Genomic DNA, 22,129 nt, shown 5'->3' on the forward strand with positions numbered 1-22,129 from the left:
TAAATTAAGCAGTAGTGTTAAAATGAGTTAGAATTTGCCGATCAACTTGATCCACCACAAGTTCGGGATGAGTTGGGTTGGAAAGAAATGAAACTTTTTCATACGAGTCAATTTTTAACTCGGTTCACTTAGAACCTAGCTCACCCGGATTAAGCATGTGGTGAGTCAGGTTAGTTACCCACATAATTTAATTTAATTATTTATTAAATATGAATAAAGAAAAAGATGTTTTGAGCAAAATATTATAAGTTTATCTATTCAACACTCTAATATCATAAATTGATAAGTGACACCAAAATTATCAACATTATAACTTTCTTATTCGTTTTTTTAGTCTGCTTTTGGATTACATTTGAGTTGTATGCTACTTTTTTTTTATTTTTGAATTGTATTTGGAGTTTAACATCATTTTAGAATTAAATTTATTTAAATTTGAATAATAAAAAGTTGTTATTTTTTTAACATTTAAAAAAAGAAACTTGTAATAAGTGTGTCAACGTGTTTAACCATGGATTTGACCGAATTTACTTTTTTTGACTCATTAATAAATGAGTTGGGTTGGGTTGACTCACTAAGTAGTCAACTTTTGATAGATTCGGGAGACCCGTTTTAACACCACTAAGTGAGATTATATATTTATATTTATGGTTGAAAATAATTAAAATAAAATATAATTAGTTAAAATTAATAAAAATAAAATATAATCAGTTAAAATTAATTTAAAATAAAATATGAATGATTTTTTATAAAAAAATTAATAGGTGTGACTAATTTAAAATAAAATATGATTGGTTAAAAAATAATTTAATTAAATATTAAATTTTATAAAAATGAATACTTATTATTAATTAATTAATTTTGTTATTAAAACTTTTATTAGTATTATATTTATATGCATTATTTCCTACATTAATATTATTTTTAAATATTTATATTTCATTTTTATTTTTGCTATTATGGTTATAGAGGTTGTAAATTTCAGAACAAACTAATAAGAAATTTGGTAACTGCATTTTTCATCCATTTAAATTACCAGGAGAATCTCACATCACATCACTTCCTTAAATATTCTTCCTTATTTATTTACAAATCTTTTAAATAGAAAAAACATATCATTCACACTTACTCTCTCACAAATAATAATTCCATTAAAAGAAACAAAAGTTTAATCTATGAAACGTCAGTTGAACTTTGTTTTTCAAGGACTCAAATTTACTTCATCTAGTCTACTGAAATAAATAAATTTGAGGTAAATAAATATTAAAAGATAGTGAGTGTTAGAAAAAAAAATTGATTTTTTCATAGAAAGATAAAAATAGAACACAACTTTGAAAAGTAAATATTTTCAATTTAATAAAAAGAAACTTAAAAAGTGTTATCTAACATAATCATGTATCTAAATATTTTATTAATATTTATATATCATGATTGATTATATCATCAATATTGTTCTAATAATTTAAAAATAATAACAAAATTGTAAATAGACTTATTCAAAGTCATTTTTCTGTCATATCATTCAAGGAATCCCAATCTCAATCTGAATTTTTATTTATTTTATTTTCTCATTTTTAACTCCTCACTTTCTGTTATGAATTGAAACAAAATCATTAATATTAACTAGAAAAGAGTTATGAGAGATAAGAGAATAATTAAACATAAGAGAAGGAAAATGTTGTCGTAGGTTTTCAATTGGCGGAGGAGGAATCGATCGCGATCGTGTGTTGTTCTGACCTTATTTTTATCACCCACATACATTTACTCTGTTTTTCGTGTTTATTGTGGCTGCAAGACAACGTCACAGAGAGAGAAGGGAAGGAAGAGTGGGTGTTGGTGGTTGTCTTCCTCATGGCAACCCTTTCCTCCATCATCTCCCTTTCTTCTCTTCCTCCTCTCCGTCGCCACCCTTCTCTTTCACCCTTTCCTCACTCTCTTTCTCTATCATTCTCTCGCACAAAACCTCGTTCTCCCTTTCTCCTTATTGCTTCTTCTGCCCATTCTTCCGATGATTTCACCTCCAAATCCAAGGTACCCTTTTTCCATTCCTTTATTCCCTATAAATATTTCTCTTCTTGCTATTCTTCGCATAGCTTCTCTTGATGTGGCTATTAATTTTCCTCCCCTCTATTGGAGTGTGTATTTGATTACAGAGTTCAATTTTTAAATAATTTCTTTTTAACTTCCTGGCGTGAACTCTTTCACACAAGCCCTTTAGGTGCTGTGAAAAATAATTATAGTGGAAAAAGAGCCTTTCTTTGCGATAATCGAGTGTAACCTTTTTACCTCGTGTCATTTCATCCGAGATATCTATATGTATTGCTAAGCTTTTGACGTACACGCTGTAAATTGCTTTGGGATGTTTGGCAAGTAAAATAACGAATTTGACTATCGAGTGTTGTACTTGTAGAAATCAGTGCTCACTGAGGCGATACAAGAGATAGAACCGCTGGATGTTAGCCACATCCAGAAAGATGTTCCACCAGCAACAGCGGCTGCCATGAAAAGGATTATATCTGGAATGCTGGGCCTGCTTCCATCTGATCAATTTCACGTTGTCATTGAGGCTTTGTGGGAACCCCTCTCCAAGTTGCTGATTTCTTCAATGACGACTGGGTATGTTCAATTATATATGTTCTACGTGCAGCCCGTTTGGGTATTATTTTATGTTTTTGCATTATTGTTTGTCTTTAAATCTCGTATTCTTTTACTTTCTTGAAACCTGCAATTACTGTCTCTTATTCAACAACTTGTGTACATAAATGGATTAGCCTTTTGAAAAAGGGGGGTGGCTTTATTTTCCAACAGCTTGGTTGAATATACATTAACAAGTGTCCCACATTATTTGAAAATTCTAAAGTATGTTATGGTGTTCAGTTTTTACGCATGACCTAGTGACGTTTACGTAGTAGGGAGCATGAAAAGTTTTCTTCGTGTATCGCAGGTATACGCTACGCAATGCTGAATATAGGCTTTTCCTTGAGAAAAATCTTGAAATGTTTGATATAGAGAAGCCAAAGGAAGAAACTACGAAGGTGGACTTACAAGGGTTAATGCATGACAGTGTAAATGTGATTGACTTTGGTAGAAATAGGAATTTGTCTTCCAAAGTTGAAAAGCTTCGTGAGGATGTTGACATTCAAGACCTTGGTGAAATATCTGCAGAAGCTCAGCAATATATTTTCGATTTGCAATCTCGTTTGTCTTCCATGAAAAAGGTACATTGTAAAATTAGGGATGGTTTTTTTATATTTGAACTGAAAGAGTTTAAGCATAGGATTCATGATGCCTTGAATGGCCTGTGAAATGTATTTTGTATTGGACATTGTTAATTCTTGATTGTCTCATATTTTATGGTATGCTTCATCCTTTGGTTCGTGATTTTTCCTTTTGTGCTTGATAATGGTTGAAGATCCTTTGCTTCAAGATCCTCAATTGCAAATAGGTCAGCAATATATTTAACTTATTTTTCTCACTTGGGTTTCTTTTCCATTTTTCGGGACACTTTTAAAGGAGCTACATGAAGTAAAGAGGAAAAGTGCTGCTCTTCAAATGCAACAATTTCGGGGAGAGGAAAAGAATGATTTATTGAATTACTTGAGATCTCTTAAAACTGAACAGGTTTTCCCCTTTTCTGGAATTTCTGAAGCATTTGGACCCGCCCCTTTAGTCTCTTTTGCTATGTTACATCTGTGGCACGTTCTCAATCGTGAAAGGATTTTTTCTGATATAATTTTTCTCATATTTAATCTAGTTGTTTTTCTTGCTTTTTTTAAATTGCTGTCAATGATATGATATTTGGAAATCTTTTATCCATTTAACCGAACATAAGTGGTGAGAAGATTTTTTGTTGTTCTGAAGGTTGTCAAATTGATATTCAAATTGTGAGTCGTGAAACTAACTTTTGAATCATAGTCTATGGAGCATAAATTTGATCGAGTTGTAATGTTTAGGGATAGATGATGAAAATTTACTTTAAATATATGATATAGATGATGTATAATAATTTTAAACTAGAAACAGGTAGAACAAAATTAGTAGTATATTTGAGTTTGTGAAGCCTTTCTTTTAGAAGAATGGAAACAAAGCAAAGAAATTGCTTAGAAGAACACATGCATTGAATGAATGAATGACAAATAAAGCAGTGGAATAATAGTGAAATATTGTATGCTTAAAAATTCTTCTTCAATTCCTTTTCATTTTACAACTTTAGCTTATAAAACTTTTCATTTTCATGTGAAAAAAAAGAGAAAATAAATAGTGTAATTCATATACATGATACAAAATTGCTTAGGTTCATTTTTGTATGGTAAGATACAGAGTCGCGAGGTTCATCTTATGATATGAATGAATAGTTAACTGAATTTATTGAATTATTGGATTCTAATAGTGAATTGTAAGATTCTCATAGGTTTATGTCTCCTGGTCCTCAATACTTGTTTTTTTTTTTCCATTGCTACACTGGACGTTTGATGAATTCAAGTTTTCATTCAAAACATTTGAAGATGACATTATTCCTTCTTAATCATGACATTATTAATGTGAATGCCTAGTTCATTTAACTATATTTTCAGTTTTTTTTAATTAATTTTATTAATTTGGTTGGGTGTGTGTGGCTAATGAGCAGGTAGCTCAGCTTTCAGAATTTTCATCCCCTGAGCTGAAGGAAATCATGCTCTCTGTTGTGCATGGTCTTCTTGCTACCCTTTCTCCTAAAATGCATTCTAAACCTTCCACCATGTCAGAAGTTGGGCCAAAAAATGTTAGAAGTGAGGATTGTGCTGAGGTTGTTGAGAACTCTGCTCTTCCTTTTCAGCCTGTTATTTCCTTGACTAGGGACTATCTTGCCCGCCTGCTGTTTTGGTTAGTTCCTCCCTGCTTTTGATTACATTCCTTCGTACATGTATTTTTTTATTCGCAAGAACGAGCAATTAGTGTTAATACTGCTGTAAAGGAGATAAAGAATTATTTCGAAATTTGTTAATTATGAGTGCAGTGTTTGTTGATGATGAAGTTATGAAACAAAACTAACATTTTCTTTATGTTTCCCCCTAAAGGTGCGTGCTGCTGGGATACTATCTGAGAGGTCTGGAGTGTAAAATGGAATTGATGGATTTGCTTGACAAGTGAAGCTGAGAATGATGCCCCTGGCAGTCAACCAATTGCTTGAATGAAGTTCGAAATTCAGTGGTTCAATCTGTATATAGATGTGTGTTTCCGACAAGAATTTTTCTTCCAACACCAGGAGATTCTGATACAGACTCTAGTACTGATCACTTCTGCTAAGGAGTTATCTATGCTTACTGTACAAAGTTGCATTCTGGCACTTACCAAATCTCAGTCTCTTCTAGTGTCAGACCAACAGTAGAATCGAAGAGGGTTGACATTTGTTTTGGCCGGGGGACATGTTATAGAACATGTTATAGAACATGGAAATGCTGTTACACAGTACCAATTTATTTATTAGGTGATCTAGATTTTATATTTCTACTTGTCTCATATTTAAGTCTTTGTCCGGGTAATATAGACATTGCGAAGATCAAATGTTAAAACTGTTTAAAATTTTCTGCAATTATTATTTTAGTGAGAAAAATTAATTCTCTGGCAATATCAAATTGCCAATTGTAACTTTTTATCTAAAGTCTCAAGTAACTGTGTGTAGCTATAAGTTTTTTCTTATTTATTTCATAAGAGAAAATTAAGAAAAATAAAATAAAATGAATATACATATAAATTAAAAAATGGAGGTTATTTGAAAAAAAATATTATAAATGAATATGTATAAATTGATTTTAACTGATGTCGTTTTTATTTTTGAGCAGTTTTCCTGTACCTCCATTATTTTTTTCTTGCACATCCAAAAATTTATATTATGCTTTTTTAATTAATAATAATCTACGCTGGTTATTTTTTATTTATTTTAACTTAATAATAATAATAAAACATATTAAAAGAATTAAAAATTTAATATTTTAAATGAAAAAATTAAATTAGAAATATTATTTATTTAAATTTGATAATCAAAATATTGTTTTTTAATATTTAATATTAAAAATTTAATATTTTTTTATATAATTAAATATATATTAATATTTTAATTTATAAAATATTATTTATTAAAATAAATAAATAAAATATATTATAAAATTAAAAAAACTTTTAAAAAAATGTTAACCAGTTACTGTTCCAAACAAGGTTAACATATTTTTTTAATTCTTTTTTGTTTTTAATTTTTTAATATGTTTTATTTATTTTGGTTTATTAAATAATATTTTATAAATTAAAATATTAATATATATCTAATTATATTAAAAATATTAATTTAATTAAATATTTATTAAATAAAAAATATTTATTTATTATTGAATTAAAACAAATAAACTTTTAATTTAATATTTTTTTAATTTAAAATATTAAATTTTATTTTGTAATTTATTATTATTATTATTATTAAATAAAAATTAAAAAAGTAAATTAAAAGAAATTAAAAAAAATAACCAGCAGATGGTTAAGTGTTATTAACGAAAAGGACATAATAGAATTTTGGTTTAATAGGTTCTGAAGTTCCTATATTTGCGGGTTAGTTTCAATTAGTTCCGAAACCTTCTCCCCTTCCCCTTCCCCTTCCTCTCCAACTCCAACCTCACCTTCTCCCATCTTTGGGAAACTTTCTTCTCACCCTCCCACACCCACCTCTTCAACATCTACATTCACGCTCATCCCCCAATCCAACCGTCAAGCGCACCTCCCTTGCCTCCACATCTCTCATCGTCGCTTGCCGTCTCATTACTGCCGCACTTCTCCACAATTCCCCAACCTCTACTTCGCCCTCTGCCGTCGTTTCGGAGTTGCGGTGGCGCACCAATGTCTACGGTTCAGGTTCGTGACAGAATCGACGTATCTGATACCGAGAGAAGCATCTTTGATAGGCTTCTTGCCACTCTTCAACACTTTGATCTTAGCTCTATGTCGCGGGTGGCTGGATTCGCGACAAGGTCACACACTCCATTCATTTTTAGCCCTAATTCCTTCCTTGTTATTCTTTTTGTCCTCTTTTTATTTGTTCTATTCTGCAGCTTCTGGGAAAAGAGTGCTATGACATCGATATTGCTCTCTCGACAGTTTTTTTTTTCTTCCAAACTATTTCGCAATATGCATAATTAAGTGTTTACTTTTTTTGTAAAGTTTTTTTTATTATTATCCTTTCTTTTTGCAGCAATATTCCTGACCAGTCCAAACATTTGCAGCAACTCCTTTCTTTTTTCAATTTCTTTTTATGTTGGAATCGCATATATGCAATGTTGGTGTTATTTGTTGTAATGTCTGAGAGTGATTTGAGAAAAATAAAAATAATTTGGAGGTGCTGCCAAGTGCCATATTAGGAATCTGGCCGGAGAAAAAGTTGTCGCCGAGGTAGAGGTGGCGGAGGAGGGGCGCGGCGGCGACAGGGAGATGGCGTGGGTGTGTGGGTGTGGGAGGGCGAGAAGAAAGTTTCCCAAAGATGGGAGAAGGTGAAGTTGGAGGGGAAGGGGAAGGGGAAGGGAAGGGGAGAAGAGAAGGTTTCGGGAAGGGGAAGGGGAGAAGGTTTCGGGAAAGGGGAAGGGGAAGGGGAGAAGGTTTCCACACAACGTGCCACGTACTAATTAAAAGCCACCTCAGCATGCCACCTCGCTAGAAAGTTAACACCGTTTACTAAGATTAACGACAAGGACATTATTGATTCAATTTTACCAAAACAGGGACTCAATTGATCACTTCCAAAATTGAAGGACCCAATTAAAACTAACCCGCAAATATTGGGACTTCCGAACCTATTAAACCTAGAATTTTTTTGGAGATGTGCTGGGACGGAGAACTATTCCTTATGTTTTCTCCTATATTCGTTTATAAAGTTGGTTAAATCATATCTATACCTTATATGAATTAATATACACGTCCTGGACTGATAACAGGTTATGTTGGACACAGATCTACTGTAATTTGACCCAAAAAAAATTTATTCGTTACTCAATTTGCTACTAGCATAAATATTTACTTAAAAAACAGTTATAAATATTTTAAAATCTAAATACATTTATGAATATATGCATATATTCATAAATATTTAAAAAATATATATTTTTATAATTTATTAAAATAAAATTATAAAAATATAAAATAAAATTTAAATTTAATTTTAATAAAAATTAACTTTATAAAAATATAAATTAATATTAATTTTAATTAAATTTAACTTAACAAAATATAAATTAAATATTTATTTTATTTTTTATTGATAACAAATATAATACGCCGTAAGAAGGTATTTTAATCCTTTATCTACAACCCACAAAAAAATCTTTTTTGGCATCCCGTTGTATTCATCTCTCTCATTGAGTCCATTTTTATCTCTATCTTTTTAACAGTACATGTCAAAAACTACTGCAATATGTCAACCATTAATGGTAGGTTTCTTTGAATGAAAAAACATATTGTTATAATTTGTCCTAACTTAGTAGCAGTGTTTTTGTTTGAAAGCAGTTTTTGTCCTTCCTTGGGATAGCAAGGAGTTACTAGTATTTTTTTTCCTTCGTACATGCCATGTTCATATTGGAGCGTGACAATGAGAGTTCTTAATCAATAATCTTGTCTTCTGCAAGCTTGCAACGATGGAGGACGACTCCTAAAAAGAACATATGTTAACACAACATTCGTTGACATCAAATATGTAACAATTGCAACGTACTTCAAATGAAAATTGAATCAAACAAGCATGTTCACCCTGTCTCACGAGTTGGTCGTTCCCACCACCCAAAAGTTCAAACCCATCGTTGCACTTCTTCACTCTCCCTGTTCATGTTCCATTGCAGAACCCACCAACCTTGCCGACCTCCTACAAGGCAACCTTCCATATTCGTACCTTCACCAAATCCACACACGCATTTTCCAACTTGGTGCACACCAAGACAACCTCGTTGCCACGCGCCTCATTGGACACTACCCATCACGCATTGCTCTTCGCGTCTTTCACCATCTCCAAAATCCAAACATCTTCCCTTTCAATGCCATCATCAGAGTTCTCGCCCAAGAGGGTAACTTTTTTCACGCCTTTTCTCTGTTCAAAGATTTGAAACGGCATCCACTTTCGCCCAACGACTTTACTTTCTCTTTCCTCCTTAAGGCATGCTTTCGGTCCAAAGATCTCCGTCACGTAGAACAGATTCATGTCCACATTCAGAAGACGGGTTTCCTCTCTGACCCTTCTGTTTGCAATGGCTTGGTTTCTGTGTACGCGAAAGGGTACAACCACTTGCCATCTGCCCGAAAAGTGTTTGATGAAATTCCTGACAAAAGGTTAGTCAGTTGTTGGACTAGCTTGATCTCTGGTTTTGCTCGGTCTGGACAGAGTGAGGAGGCTTTGCGGCTTTTCCATGTGATGATTAGTCAGAACTTGCTTCCCCAAAGTGATACTATGGTCAGTGTTCTATCAGCTTGTTCTAGCCTTGAGGTGCCAAAAATTGAGAAATGGATTAACATTCTTTCAGAATTGATTGGTGATGGAGTGAGTACTAGAGAAACTTACTGTGATTCAGTTAACACGGCGCTGGTTTATTTGTTAGGTAAATGGGAGAAAGTTGAGAAGAGTAGAGAAGGGTTTGATCGAATTTCTGCAATAGGAAAAAGAAGCGTGGTTCCTTGGAATGCTATGATAAGTACATATGTTCAAAACGGTTATCCTGTGGAGGGCTTAAGTCTTTTCCGTACGATGGTAGAAGAACCAGCCACTACACCTAACCATATCACAATGGTTAGTGTGCTTTCAGCATGTGCTCAAATTGGTGATTTGAGTTTTGGAAGTTGGGTTCACGATCACCTAATATCTCTAGGACATAAAGACACCATTGCCTCAAACCAAATTCTCGCCACATCTTTAATTGACATGTATTCAAAATGTGGCAATTTGGATAAGGCAAAGGAAGTTTTTGAACATACAGTCAGCAAAGATGTGGTCTTATTCAATGCGATGATCATGGGTCTTGCAGTATATGGTGAAGCAGAGGATGCATTGAGACTCTTCTACAGAATGCCAGAATTCGGCTTACAACCCAATGCTGGAACGTTTCTTGGTGCTTTAAGTGCATGCAGCCACTCTGGACTATTGGAAAGTGGGCGCTGGATATTCAGAGAAGTGTCCCTTTCCCCTAGTCTTACATTGGAGCATTGTGCTTGTTATATTGATCTTCTTGCAAGAGTAGGATGCATAGAAGAAGCTATGAAGGTTGTGATTTCCATGCCTTTCAAGCCTAACAATTTTGTCTGGGGTGCTTTGCTCGGAGGCTGCTTGCTCCATTCTAGAGTGGAGTTGGCCCAAGAGGTTTCCAGGAGGCTTGTTGAAGTAGACCCAGACAATTCTGCAGGCTATGTTATGTTGGCAAATGCATTTGCATCTCAGAATCAATGGAGTGATGTCTCGGAGCTGCGGTTAGAAATGAAAGAGAAGGGAATCAAGAAGCAACCAGGAAGTAGTTGGATTGTTGTGGATGGAGTTGTGCATGAGTTTCTCATTGGCTGTTTGTCACATCCTAAAATTGAGAGCATATACCATACATTGGGTGGATTGGTGAAGCATATGAAAGTAGCAAGCCATTGCCTGCTTGTATGCTGTTGTTAAATAAGCCGTGATTGCAGCAACAGGAAATTGCGCAAGTAATTTCTTGTCAAAGCTTGCACCTTTGGTTATATGAGCAAGGAGTATTTTTGAGGGAATTAAACTTCAATGTTGATTTTTTTTTATCTTTGACCATTTATCAGCATGACGACAGTTTTGAGACTAAACCCCCTGGGTGGTTGTAGATTGTGTTGTGAATAACAAGTAATTAGGTAGCATCCTCCTGCATGAGATGTTCATTTTATGATCACACTCCACTTATACACGACCATTTAAAGGTAACTAATTTTTTTTTCCATGTATGAATAATTTATTAATTATATATATCTTGCATCAAATATAAAAAAGTCAGTTTTTTTTGTCAATGTAAAATGAAATTACAACTAACAAAATGTGTGATATTTATACATTGTACTGGAAGGTAGTATGAAATTTATCGAATTTATCAAAATCTTTCTTAAAATAATCCATAAAATACATATACTTTTAAGTACCAACACAATTTTTACAAGTTATAAAATTTTAAAGGTTAAATTTTACTTTTAGTTTTTTAATTTATTTTTTATATTGAGTTTGGCTCTTCAACTTTATACACATTTCAATTTAGTCCATGTTAAGTCTGTAAAATGGTTTATTTTTGTCATTTCCATCACAAAGCTTACGAAACATGATAAGAGTATGATATGATCACTATATACTCACCTACGAATATGAGTTCAATTATTTTCTTGCTTGCAATATTTTATTTTTTTAAATAACGATTGAAAAAGTTATATTTGTGGCTAGGCAATTTTTTTAAAAGTTACTATTGTTGGTCCTCTAGGCAGTACATTAGTGATTCTGTTCAGATTTTGTAAACTGCTTTTTGAATAGTTGTGTTTTCTTTTATGTTTTGTTCAGAGTGCAAAGGCTTAAATGTGAAGGTGTGCTAAGTCCCTATTTTCTTGTATTTTTCATAGTTAATAGCATTCCTTTTGGGCCTTGTTTAGTTCTAATTTTCTCTTTTTTGTTCAAATTTATTTATCATTGTAAAAATCTTAATTTTTGTGAAAATGTGTTAATTTGGAGTTTTTATATAGACTTTTTGTTAATAAGTTTAAAAGTAAATTCTGACAGCTTTGATTACTGCTGCATGTTTGATTCATAACTTTTTTCATAGTTATGTAATTAAATTGATTCTTTTTGCATTGCTTTATTGATTCAATTATTTTTAATTTGGATGTAAGAACGTAATTTTGAAAATGTCAAACAATTTGTAGAGGTGTTGACTTTAGAGTTTAGTGCAGTTCATTTTCTTAGCTTGCTGGTGCAGTGAACTTGAGAGGAGAAGCTTGGGTAATTCTGTGCTGTGATAAACCCTGCAGTTCCAATCCAGTGCAGTTAAGGGTAGTCATTGCTGAAGTGTGAACAAGACTTGAAGTAGGCTGGAAGTGGAGCTGAAGAAACTGGCTGTAGGCTGTCATTTCTAAAGAATTAGAAGCTAAACAGGCTTGGAAACTGCACCTGACCTGAACGTGACTTGATGGAAGAAGCTTGCATGGCAAGCTTGAATAAGCTGGAGATGTGACCTGAAGCTGGTTGGACCAAGGGAAGTAACCTGCTCCTGCAAGTTGGGACTCAAAGAGACAAAATTAATCAAGCTAAGCTGACCTGCACTAGCCTGGCCTGAAGATTGGAGCTGACTTGTTTTACTTGCTACCTATTAGTCTTGTAATTGTGTTTTAACTAGTCTAGACAGATTGTATATACTTTAGACCTGTCATTGGCAGTTGCTTTATGACTGTTTTTAGGAAGTTTTATAGGTTTTCCAGTTTTAAATCACAGCAGCATATATAAGGCTTGTTCATAGACAGATTTACTTGTTTACAATACAGCTTCCTTAGCATAGTTTTCAATAGTAGTAAAAGCTCTAGAGTAGGTCCTGTAATTGGAGTTCTGTCCGTTCATCTGAAGTTCTCTTGCTGCCTTATACTCCAAAGGAGCTAGGTTGCAAGTGCTTCAGAATCTTTGTACTTTCACACCAGTTTACATCAAATTCAAGTTAGTTTACATGCAATTTTACTTTTCTTGCAAACTTCTACAGATTCCTCTACTGCTTTTGCCTTTACGTTTCTGTCTTTTACTTTCTTGCACATTTACATTTGATGCTTTTACAATGCTCTCACTTCTACATCAGAATTCATTTTTCTGTTGATGATCATGTGGCTTTTACTTTTGTAACCTACTAAACTCAATTATGGATTCGTGCTGAGACTTAGTGAGTATAAAGTAACCGCCTATAGACCAAGGAATCCGAAATGATCCTTGGCCATCAAAAGTAAAACCTAATGAACATCAATTGAGAGTTATTGTTTTCTTGTTAGACAGCTTTTACATGCTTTTCTTTACTGCCTTTAGAAGCTTTCTTTAAATTCCCAGTTCTGCATTTGATTTCAATTCCAGCACTTACTTTCTAACCTGTTTTTACTTTCAACAATGCAATTTAATCATTTGAAACTCATTCCAAACGTTTGATTTCAGTTTTGTTCCAGATTACTCATAGGTAGTAATTCTCGTTATCTCCCGGGCACCAGTTTTTCTTTGTTTTGAATGTTGAGTTTTGATTTCTGCTGCTAAATTCCAGTTCCAATTACTGTTTCATGATTGTTTCTACATAAGATTCATGCTTCTGCATTCAATAATTACAGATTTAGCTCTTAGTTTCCAGTTCTAGCCATTTAGTTAGGTTTTCTAGGTAGGTAGTTTGCTAATTTTAGGAATTTGATGTGTATATATTGTCAGCATCTGTCTCATTCATTGGCTTATTTATTTGTTCATTTGGAAGACCTCTCTGCTACTGCACCTTTGTCTGTTAGTAACACTTCACAGAAGAAAAAAGCTTCAGCTACCTACCAAAACTAACGAACACATTTAACTATTAAGTTGTGGGAACCAAAGTACGCATATTCATGGCAGTGTTTACACGTTGTCCCTGTCCACAAACCTAATAATAGCATTGCAAACATGATAGCGTGTTCAGGTTCTGTATACAAGTTTGAGGATTAAAAACTAAAATGAATGGGCAATTTTACAATAAATGCTTCAAATGAATTCTCTAAGATTGTCCCCTAAAAATATGAACATCAAGTACTAAATCTTCTTCGTTTGTTAACTCAAAGACGCAAACATTTCCAGGTTGCAACTTACATTCTTTTGCAAATGGGCTCCAACCTTGAGACAGCTTTGTTGGAACAGCACCAACCAGTTTTACCCGCCATGATTTATTCCCAAACTGTAACGTCACCTGTTTCTTGTGGAAGTACTCTCTCACAAAATCAAGTGGTACACGCTACATCAAATTATATTTCCATCAGCTAGATATGATACATCAATTCTAACTATCAACAAAACTATAACAAATAACTAAAACCGATCACATATGGTGGCTAATAGCAACTTAATTTGCTTCATAACTAAAACCTACCGGTCTGAAATCTCCCCTATGATTTGCCCTTATTTTGAGCGTGAAAAAAGGATTTACGGACGTGAACTTTGCTGCTTCTTGCATAGCTCCATTTGTGAATGGCATGACAGAAAAACCACATGAATTTAGAATGAACCCTACACAATATTCAAATATCTTGGAAGATGTTATAAAAGTAATTAAAGCTATTATTTACCTTTGATGGAAAAAGTATCAATACATCTCAAGTCTTGGATTTTCGTAAGGTCAACATATTCTCTATCTGATTCAAAGGAAGAAATCTACAGTCATTACTTTACACAAATAGTACAGTGTAATTTGAAAGAATAACCAACTTAAGATTACCTTGTGAACTCGAACATTTATCTTGTGAAATTGGAATTATTGACACTTTAAAACATGGATCTTGGCTCTTGGTTAGCTCAAAAATGCAAACATCCCCAACATTCAAATAGTTATGTGATACAAAAGCCCTCCATCCCTTGAAAAATTTGCCATTCTTTAATGAAACGTGCCAAGTTCTCCCATCCAAGACTTGAAGGAGGATATCTTGTTTGCCGGTTTCCTTCAAATACTTTTTAGTAAAGATGGACGGAATGACCTGAGTTTATTCTTACAAAAGTTAGGAAATATAAAAATAACGTAATTATTCCGGCTTCAAACAAAAAATATTGAAAACTATGTTAATGGTTAAAAAGAAGCTTGACAGCTCACCAAAATATATCCATACACGTTTGTATCCTTCAGGGTAACCATAAAAGAAGGAGTTTCAGATCTGGTTGCACCACTATTCTCTGAAACAATCGAACATGATATGTCATGAAAAAATCACTTAAAAGCTCAAAAGATCCCTATAAAGAAAAGGATGGTCATGAAATAGATAATGTTTTAATCTAACGTTTCCTTTTTAAATAACTCCACAAATCTAGTACCTTGAAGCATATCAACTTTAACTTGGACGTGCTGAGGTAAACTGGAGCCTGGCCCAATTGGGTGTTTCCTTGGTTTCTTAGAAAGCCCAGGAAGAGATGGTGATGTTGGAGCTACCTCAAACAAAACATTACTAGAACTGTTTTGAGTGTTGTTGGAGGGATAATTTATTTCTACGGCACATGTATTGTATATGTGTACCTCTAATGTACATGTTTGTTGGTATTTGAACGTCACAAGATGACCGTAGCCAAGGGAGTAATAAGTGGCAAATTCCTTCCATCCCTTTTCCAACCAAACATTACCAGCACCGTCTTTAGTCCAACATAGTTCCCATTCAATGCCATCGGGAACCTTGAGAAACAAAGGGTTTAACAATCTACCACCATATTTCCGAGTGAACTCCTTTGGAATCATCTGCAAAACTTTATGTTAGAACACATGAAGAAATTCACAAGTTTCATCCTACATTTATATACCATGACAAAAGTTTCAGTGGAAATGGAAATGAACATAGAGAAAGAGTATGTAAAGGAAATAATGCTCACAATTTTTCCCTTTTGGAGAGTAGTATCCACAATAATCTTGAAGAAGCGGAACTCGGAGGGAAGAGGATCAATTCCTGGGCAAGAAGAAGTCATGGCTGATGTGACTCGGTTGGAATAAAAGGTCCCTGAGGTGAAACTCAGCAGGTAGCTAGCACTAGTGGAATCAGAAACAATGAATCAGCCGCCAAGAAAAACACATAAAAATCACAAAAGCAGCTAGCACGGTAGAGTGAAAATGGTAGACAAACCTGTTCATACAGATGGCACGCACATTGTAAAGCAGAAAAATGGAAACAAATTCAATTCAGAAACATTAATTATTTTCAACTTAGCTACACCTAGGATAGGGTGAGGACAGAAAGCATTGGCGGCTTGGAAATAGGGTGTTCGCCAAGTGCACCTTATCGACAGGAAATAGAGAAAATATCTTATGATGATTCTGCATTTATCCATCAAGCTTCTTAGTGTGAGGCAAAACCAGCATGCAATTAATTTGATCTGATGATCTTCGGGGTTTTAAACTGTGAAAAAAGTAACAAAAAATCTTTTCTTATCCTGAGCAGGTTCAACCACGAGTAGGAGTTTAACATATGGCTAGGGGTGGACAAAATAAACTGTACTGGACTGTATTGTTAAAAACTACACTAAACTAAAAACTAGTTTATCGGAACTGAACTAAAAAGTAATTCAGATGAAATGAAATGAACTATAATTTGCTTTATGAAACTGCAGTATACTAAACTGGTCTAAATTGCAATGAATTATAATATAAATTGAACTGAACTAACTATACTAATTTTTAGAATATATTCAATAGTTTTTTCTGGAAAAAAAAAATTCTAAAACAGAAACTGATAAAACAAAATAAGTTTCACTGTAAATTCAAATCTGCCCCATGTGTTGGTACCTAAAACCAAGAAGCAGTTTTATGAACACAAGGCCTGATAACATCATTCCTTATAGGATAAACAACATTCAGAAAGTGTAAACACAGAACATAATACTTCAAAAATGAAGTCAGCAAGTTGAGTGCTCCACAATATTATCATCCATAACATATGAAAGCCACGTAACTACTATTTACTATTTCCAGATCCATCTTAATAAGGCACGGGTCCATTGATCTCAAATCAAGAAAATGCATTTCTTTATACCCATCCTAATTAGTAAAGAGGTCACAATTATGACCCATTAGAACAGGGACAATGCATTGAGGTTGACATCCTTAATATATACCTCCTGGAATAGATCCCAATTTCAAGATTAGATTTTTTAAAGAATATATGAGAATTTCATCATTAGATAAGTTGCATTTTGTATTTTCTCTCTGTATCTTAGCCTTTTCATTTCCTCCTTTCATATTATTTTCCATGAAATTACCGTTTCCAGATTTTCGATTTCTTTTCATCCCACATACATATAGCACTCATAATCTTTGCCAACTATGTATAGTCAAAAGGGGTATAACATTCTCCATATTGTTCAGCTTTATCTTCATGAATATCATAAGCCTAACTAAAACTAAAAAGTTCAGTATTTGGAACAATCACTTCCTCACAGATTTCTCCTAAACTCTATCCTCCTTCAATCAAAACAAACTAGTTATCCAATGTCACCCCGCCGGTCTAAACGCGGAGTAAACATAAAACCAGAGTTAACCAATGTGCCCAATTGACAAAAAAGCAAAAAGATCATATAACACCCTTTCAAAGCAATAATCTTTCATTAGTTTCCATCAAACTCCTCATAAAAAAAGTCTAAGCTTTGAACAACATACAACACTAAAACATACATAATCTTGAAAGAAACCTAGAATTAGCAAACAAGAAGATAAACACAACACAAGTCATTGAATTCATGAACGAAAAAAGAAAGAGAAAAAGTGTGTAAAAGAAAGACACCAATGGCAAATGCAGCAAGCCTCCCTCAGCTCCAAACATTAAGACGCCTCGCTCAGGCCACAAATGTCAGGGTCACGGTGAGCAGTAGCACGGCAGGACCAGGGCAGGTCACCGTAAGTTGGGTTTTCGTTCAAGCTATCCTTCTCTGACCACGTTCTAGGACAAAATGGAAACTGTGGTGTGATGGAAAACAATAAGGTTTAGTTGCTGGATCTGGGAGAAATTTGAAAGTTTATTTTTGAATTTAAAAATAAATAAAAATGAATTTAAAAATAAAATCTGTAAAAATTAATATAGAATTTAATTAACGTTGCTTGTTAAAAAATTTATTCAAATTATAATTTAATATAAAATAATACAGTTAACTATAATTTAATATATTCATAGTTAAATGATTTTTATCCACTAGTGTAACAGATTGCACTGACGAGGGCACACCATCTCATCATTTAGTTTAGAAGGACAAAACAAACTTGTGCTATTTTGGGAAACAGCGACATAATGTCCGAATGAATCCCCTCTTACCATTCCACTTATGCCACTCACAAACAACTGTTGTCCAAGTGTTGTGTTTTCACTTGCTTCCTAATGTCACAACATTGCTTTATATCAGTTCATTAATAATCTTTTAAATGAAAAATACAGTGTCATAATTACAATATTTTTAGAAGAATATTAACTCCTGAATAATTATGTAATATATAAATATTAAACCGATTATTAATATAATTTATGCACATATGTTAAATTTTAAATAGAAGGTAGTAAATTTGATTTAAGATGTCTACAATTTTTATTAAACATGTGTCTATAATTTCAAATCCTTTTTCTAACAAAATTGTCATAAACTAGACTCGTAACCATTATCTCTTTCTACTTATCTTATTTGCTTGATGTTCACTCTTACTTAATTTTATTTTTATGAAAAATTAATGTAGAATTAATAACATAAAATAAGAATTTGAATTTTCCACGTTAAAATTGTTGTTATTATTAGTTTGGATTACTGAGTACATTTGTAGGTGGTAAATATAAATTTTAAGTTTGAAATAGATTGTAAGTATTATACCTAGCAGTAAATTTAATTTTCTTACATCAGGTAAAGTTAATTTTGCATTTAACTAACATACCGTCCTACATATATCAGGTTTTTGTCTTAATATCATGTCGAGTATCAAAATTATTTTATTTTTAATTTATATTAATAATCAGTAATAAAAAAGATAATATCAATCAATTTCAAATTAGTATTTATTTTCAAACATATATTTTTATCATATGAATTTTTATTATTATATTTATCTCTTCAATTATTAATATACTGTTATTTTAATTAATATATTTTCGTATACTTTTTAAAACTACTTTAAACCTGTATTTAAATATTTAATAATTTTATTTTTCTTTATTTTAAATTGCTAGAATTTTTCAATTTTCAATTCTATAAGCTGACGACGGCGCCAGTTACTGCCGGAACCAGCGCCGATGTCACAGATGCGTGGGCAACTCTATCAGCACAAGCGCCGCTATCGTTTTAACCTTTTTTCATGCTTAAAACTGTGTGTGGGAAGGATGATGGAGATGGTTCGGTTTGTGGTGTTTCTGTAGGAAGTGGCGAGAAATGAAAGTGATGAAAGGACGAAAAGGAATGGAAAGAAATATGATGTAGCGGGTGATGAAAAGTAGATGTCATCTACCCTTGCAGAAGAACATTTTGATGAAAAATTACAAAGCATGAAGAAGCGAAATTGCGCACCTAAGAAGGAATTAATGTAAGGGAATTGTCTCTAGATTCTCCAACTCGAAACAAATGATATTCTGTCTCCTCCTACGTCAAATTTTCAATTAACCTCCCTCTCACTCTCGGCATTAGCCTTATATAATCTTCACGTTCCTGCAAATTCTACCCAGAAGTCATTATTCACCAAATGGATTGACCCTTTGCCAGAGTTCTTCCTGAATAAACCTTGAGATTTTTCTACTACAGAGCTTTTATGAGAAAACAAAAACCCTAAATAAGAGATTTTTGGATTAAACTTACCTTCACTACGAAACTGACCGATTCTGATTGGGCTCAAGCATGTGAATCCTACCGTGAGTCCAAAGTTGACAGAAACCATTCAAGAATGCGAGAGAGGATCTCCAAAATGTCACACAGTAGGTTTTTGGAAATGCTAGGGTTTGGAAATGGCTGAGAGTAAATCATGTACCATGTGTTTGAAAAAGTGGAAGATCCCGTGTTTTTGACCAAAATCTGGAAGCTCGAAGAATGTGGAAGCACAACCGTTTTTGTTTTCTTCTGCATCAGAGAATGGCCCACCTTATTGACAGGAAAGAGAAAATATCTTGACTGTGATGATTCTGCCATTAATTTGAACAGATAATCTTGGAGATTTCCAACTCTGAAAAAAGCAACAGAAAATCTTTTCTGATCGTGAGCAGGTTCAACTACGTATTACACAGATCTGCATGACAACGGCATTTATGGAGTAGCATCTCATCGTTATGGTGGAAGAGTTACTTTTGAAGCACTACCGAATCCTCTCTTACCATTCCACTTATACTAGTTACAAACAACCCTCCAAGTGTTGTGTTTTCACGTGCTTCGTAAAGGATTTTCACAACATTGTTTTATTCATTAATAATCCTTAAATAAAAAATACAGTGCCATGATTATAACTCTTTGGAAAAAAAATTAGCTACTGAATAATCATGTAAGATATAAATATCGAACCGATTATTAATATAATTTATGCACATATGTTAAATTTAAATAGATGGTAGTATAATTTGATTTAACATGTCTATTTTATTTTTTAACTTTTATTCTCTCTTTTTATTAAATACGTGTCTCTAATTTTAAATTCTGTTTCTAACAAAATTTTCATAAGCTTCAAGTTTTAGACTCGTAACCATTATCTTCTACGTATCTTGATTGCTTAATGTTCATTCCTAATTAATTTTTATTTTTATGATTAAAAATTAATGTATAACTAATAATATAAAGTAAAAAATTTGAATTTTCCATGTTATTATTATTATTATTATTACTATTGGTATTATTATTTGTTATTTTGAATTACTGAATACATATTTATGTGGTAAATATAAATTTTAGGTTTGAAATAGATTGTAAGTATTATACTTACCGGTAAATTTAATTCTATTACTTTGAGTAAAGTTAATTTTGCATTTAACTACCATAACATCCTATATTTATCAGGTTTTAGTCCTAATATCATGTCGAGTATCATGATTATGTTTAGTTTATATTAATGATACCAATATCTCGTTATATTCAATATTAACAATTCAACATCTTACTTATACAATACATTGCTAATATCTATGACAAACATTATATTTCAACTACATAAGAACAATTACAAATATCTCAAAAATCATCACCTATATTATCCACATCAAAATACTTTAAATATATATATATATATATATATATATATATATATATACTTTGCTAAATTGCGCATGCTCTTTTTTAACAAGATTTTTGTAGACAAAAATATCCTCATATATTATGGATTTTAAGTTTTAAAGTCAAATGTATTTGAATAACAAGAAACCTCCAACCCTTACTCACCCCCTCATTCCTCTCAATCCTTTCTTTTTTATCTCTCTCACTCCAACATTTTCTCTGTTATTCCTACGATAGCCCCAACTAAAAAAATCAGAAACACTCGCGGTTAAATAATTTCTTACAAAAAAAGATTTTATAATGAGTTTTCATTTTATAATTTTTGTCTTATATAATTTTATCTAATTTTCACAAGCATAATGACATTAAAAAATTGGTAATTGGCCTGAAAAAAAATAAAAAACATTTGATGTTAAACAATTTCTTAAAAAAATGATTTTGGAATGAATTTTCATTTTATAATTTTTGTCTTATCTAATTTTATCTAATTTTCACAAGTACAATGATGTTTGAATGAATTGGTAATTGACCTAGAGGATTTTTGTAGAGATGTCAACATCCGCATATGATGAAATTAGAGAGGTTAGTAAAGATGATGAAATTAGAGAGTTTAGTAAAGATGATGAAATTAGAGAGGTTAGTAAAGATGATGAAATTGAAAACCTTTGCTTAAAAATGAATATGCCAATGAATTTACAAATGTAAATTGTTTAACTGTGTTTCTTATTTTTTTCAGTTACACGGCTACAGTAGGAATGACAGAGAAAATGTTAAAGTGAAAGAAATGAAAGAGAAATAATTGAAAGGAATGAATGAGGTGAGTAAGAATTTGGAACTACTGTATAGATAAGGTATATATATATATACATATATTCATGAGTTAGGTTGAGTATAGGTAATGCGCTGTTTATTATGTGCCCCTCGGCTAAAAATTTCTGTTCATTACCCGCCTGTTTCCCTAACAACGCATACGTAAACTTTTAATATTACAACACTCTTAAAAGATAATATTTTCAATAGTTGAAAATTTTTGTCCTGTTAATTTTTCTTTATTTATTTTAATAATTTGACAAGTATATGCACTAAGATAATCCGTATTATTGTATAAGTTAGCATATTAGATTAAATCATAAAACTATAAAGTGTATTAATTTGTAGTTTTTTTTAGTTATAAGTATTAGTAGTGGGCCAGTCTCCAGAAAAAAG

General features: G+C 32.5%; 3 protein-coding genes across 8 annotated transcripts; 2 read left to right on the forward strand and 1 right to left on the reverse strand.

The window, feature by feature from the left end:
• The first annotated feature begins 1,723 nt into the window (after positions 1-1,723).
• LOC124842678 (MAR-binding filament-like protein) lies at positions 1,724-5,632 on the forward strand. The gene is given in 7 exon segments (XM_088097602.1): positions 1,724-2,028; positions 2,408-2,613; positions 2,942-3,215; positions 3,511-3,618; positions 4,625-4,860; positions 5,055-5,114; positions 5,116-5,632. Coding segments are annotated over 7 exon segments (1,116 nt in total). The 5' UTR covers positions 1,724-1,848; the 3' UTR covers positions 5,168-5,632.
• A 2,866-nt stretch (positions 5,633-8,498) lies between these two features.
• Positions 8,499-10,895, forward strand: LOC148194800 (putative pentatricopeptide repeat-containing protein At3g08820). 2 transcript variants are annotated; one of them, XM_088095845.1, is made up of 2 exons: positions 8,893-9,068; positions 9,158-10,895. In XM_088095845.1, exons 1-2 carry the CDS (start codon positions 9,039-9,041, stop codon positions 10,646-10,648), a joined length of 1,521 nt encoding a protein of 506 aa, XP_087951971.1. In that variant the 5' UTR covers positions 8,893-9,038; the 3' UTR covers positions 10,649-10,895. The 2 variants fall into 2 exon arrangements, with proteins under 2 accessions (XP_087951970.1, XP_087951971.1); XM_088095844.1 differs by having other exon boundaries at positions 8,499-10,895.
• A 2,722-nt stretch (positions 10,896-13,617) lies between these two features.
• LOC124842676 (B3 domain-containing transcription factor VRN1-like) lies at positions 13,618-19,989 on the reverse strand. Of its 5 annotated transcripts, none has more exons than XM_088095750.1 (11): positions 19,529-19,989; positions 19,244-19,381; positions 17,488-17,660; positions 15,925-16,107; positions 15,587-15,740; positions 15,041-15,455; positions 14,823-14,902; positions 14,454-14,709; positions 14,305-14,370; positions 14,109-14,194; positions 13,618-13,973 (listed from the first exon to the last, which is right to left on the reverse strand). In XM_088095750.1, the coding sequence occupies exons 4-11, from the start codon at positions 16,029-16,031 to the stop codon at positions 13,740-13,742; spliced, it is 1,398 nt and encodes a 465-aa protein (XP_087951876.1). In that variant the 5' UTR covers positions 16,032-16,107; positions 17,488-17,660; positions 19,244-19,381; positions 19,529-19,989; the 3' UTR covers positions 13,618-13,739. The 5 variants fall into 5 exon arrangements, with proteins under 5 accessions (XP_087951876.1, XP_087951877.1, XP_087951878.1 ...); XM_088095751.1 differs by having other exon boundaries at positions 19,244-19,390; XM_088095752.1 differs by lacking the exon at positions 19,244-19,381.
• Between the last annotated feature and the right edge of the window lie 2,140 nt (positions 19,990-22,129).

Source organism: Vigna umbellata, chromosome 8 (assembly GCF_029865625.1).
Source record: "Vigna umbellata cultivar VRB3 chromosome 8, Vumbellata_1.0, whole genome shotgun sequence".
In the NCBI taxonomy this organism is placed as follows: domain Eukaryota; kingdom Viridiplantae; phylum Streptophyta; class Magnoliopsida; order Fabales; family Fabaceae; genus Vigna; species Vigna umbellata.

Bases quoted from the DNA above. Each gene is read 5' to 3' on its own strand.
- LOC124842676 (XM_088095752.1), bottom strand. From the start codon at position 16,031: ATGCAGAATCATCATAAGATATTTTCTCTATTTCCTGTCGATAAGGTG. The intron at 15,456-15,586 runs GTGAGCATTATT...AAAGTTTTGCAG, and splicing joins CTCTCCAAAAGGGAAAAATT to ATGATTCCAAAGGAGTTCAC. The intron at 13,974-14,108 runs GTAGGTTTTAGT...AATTTGATGTAG, and splicing joins ATAGGGGAGATTTCAGACCG to CGTGTACCACTTGATTTTGT.
- LOC148194800 (XM_088095844.1), top strand. From the start codon at position 8,750: ATGTTCACCCTGTCTCACGAGTTGGTCGTTCCCACCACCCAAAAGTTC.